Below are 2415 nucleotides of genomic sequence, written 5' to 3'. Positions count from 1 at the left end.
GAAGAAAATGTGAATGATAAAGATGCCAAGCATTTCATTTGGGAAAATATGAGAATTATTTTAAGCATATGAATAATACAACCTACATTCATCTCTCTCACTCTCCTGGGGTACAGTACCATGTGCCACATAAAAAATATGAGACACCCTGCTAAAGCGCTACTGCAGAAGTTTTGGTGTCTGCACAGTGTTCATCCCTAAGGAAGCGCACACATCAGTTCTTTGATAAAAGTGTAATCGTCATGCCTCTCTTAACGGCAGCCATTTCATTACATGAAAGACAGGCAAAACCAGGACATGGTTTCCTTTTCAGATTTGAGGAGGGAATAGTTTTAGGGGGCTTTTAAAATAAATCTTGTTAATTTAAAGGAAACGTTAATCTTTGCCACAGCTGAGACATGCCCCCCACCATTTTTTTTATAAACTGGTTACATTCCTGCAATACAAAGTTTTAAAAAAAAAAAAGAACAAGAAGTTTTTCTGCCATTGCTTAAACTGCATGAAAGGGTTACATGTTGCTTATCTCTTTCCTCTGTTTTCAGACTGAGCTGCTCGACCTCTCCACGGTAGATGTAATCTTGATCTCAAACTATCACTGCATGATGGCATTGCCCTATATCACAGAGTACACAGGATTCACTGGAACAGTGTACGCCACTGAGCCCACTGTTCAAATTGGCAGGTAAAAAGCCCCTTAATATTCTCCACTCCTCTTTCATCACTGCTAAGGAAAAGGTGTAAAGGACAATACGGGTAGAGGAGTGGTGTCTAATGTTCCGAAGAGGCTCTTAGGCAGTAGCTGAATGCCAGCCAAGTCCTTAGTGCTGCAAATGTGTTAACTCAATGTTTCCCAACCTCTGGAACCATCTGTCTTCAACATTCACAGCAGGTGCTTTGTGTTGAGTCCAGGCAGCAGATGTGGGATAGTAGATCTTGAGTGGACTGAGACACCTTGAGCAGCAATTACCATATAGCCAACTTCAAACCTTCAAAAACCATGAATCAAAGATCTCTCCTGCTCCTCTCTGCTCCCCTTAAAGAAAAGAAGAATCACCGATCTTTTCAACAATAAATGACTTTAAGATTATTGCCTTGCAGTTTTTCAGCATTTGAAATTCATATAATCGTACTTTCCTCCACACCACAGAAGGGAATTTAAGCTGGCTTCATCTGAAATGACAGTTGAGGTACAGAAGCTCTGAACTCCAAAGAGAAGCGCTAAGAAATACGAGACTGAAGTAGAAAATGTAAGACCTGACAATGCAGTCAAAAACTTAATACTTGGTCATCAAATTTGCCAGTCTTTTCTTACAAAGTTGTCTGTTGATTGGGTAAGTCAATACCAAAGGCTGCAGGTTTGGCCCTCCATGAAGTCTAACTGGACTTGTGCTATATGCATCTCTCATGCAGAACAGCTGCCATGTTCAATAATTAGAAACCAGATTAGGCGATGGTATCTGAACTACTCTGTAAGCACTTTAGGGCAGGAATCTTTGTCCATTAAAGGTCCTATGCAAACTTTCCATGCCAGAGTAATTCTCCCTTTGTGTAAAAACAAACAGAAACTGAAGGCCCTTGTAGGAGAAAGGAATTGTATAAATATGAACTAGTAGTAGACTTCTGGGGTATTGCTGGCCCATAGCTGAAGATAACAAGCATAGTCTTGTTGGAGGGTATACTGGTGTGGTTCTCTGCACCCCAAGTAATTTCAGATGCCATTCTTTTGCAGTTAAATCTGTCACTTCCTACCTTCAAGGAGAAACATGCATACAATTACAAATGCTGTTTAGTTTTGGGCAGTGAGATCTGCAGTGCCAATTTTTAATGCCTGACACATTTTTCTGTCTCAAATGCTGTACTGTGCATTTGTAGATGAGGAGAGTTCACTCTGACAATGTGCTTGGCTTCTCTAAGTGATAAACAGGCATCAGCTAATGAGTTTTCTGTGTATATTTTGTCTCATTCCATATGACAAGCAGTCAGTAATGAAGAAATCATCTTGCGCAGCAAGAGAGAGATTTTGGAGTTCCTCTTGTCCTGCCACTTTCCAAGTAACTCAACCCAGTGGGCCAGATCGTCTGCTGTTGAAACCAGGCGGACAGAATTGGACTAACTTGAGCTTGACGGGCTCAGTGGGGAAACAGGGGTAGTATTGGTGAGGGGTAATTGCTGCGATGCCTTTGCGGGAAGAATCCCTCTTCAAAACTGCCCAGTAGTGTTACAATTTGTATGATATTTTGGAAACATTCGGGACAAAGTTCTCTCCTGTGTGAAAGGCTGCAATACTAAATTAGTTATGATGTCTTTTCAGGCTTCTCATGGAAGAACTGGTGAATTCCATTGAACGTGTGCCAAAGGCTCAGTCTGCCTCCATGTGGAAGAACAAGGAGGTACAGAGGTAAGGAACAAGCCACC

General features: G+C 41.4%; 1 protein-coding gene across 1 annotated transcript in view; it reads left to right on the top strand.

Moving 5' to 3' along the window:
- The window catches only part of INTS9 (integrator complex subunit 9), a gene marked incomplete at its 3' end in the record, with an annotated part of 19680 nt that overhangs the window by 10392 nt on the left and 6873 nt on the right, over nt 1–2415 (top strand). Inside the window, exons 4-5 of the mRNA XM_009581097.1 lie at nt 543–682; nt 2312–2398. Coding sequence (XP_009579392.1) covers nt 543–682; nt 2312–2398 — 227 coding nt within the window. The remainder of the gene's footprint in view (nt 1–542; nt 683–2311; nt 2399–2415) is intronic.

This window comes from Fulmarus glacialis, unplaced genomic scaffold, assembly GCF_000690835.1.
Source record: "Fulmarus glacialis isolate BGI_N327 unplaced genomic scaffold, ASM69083v1 scaffold15217, whole genome shotgun sequence".
NCBI classification, from domain to species: Eukaryota; Metazoa; Chordata; class Aves; order Procellariiformes; family Procellariidae; genus Fulmarus; species Fulmarus glacialis.
This window is presented reverse-complemented; position numbering and strand designations above follow the sequence as displayed.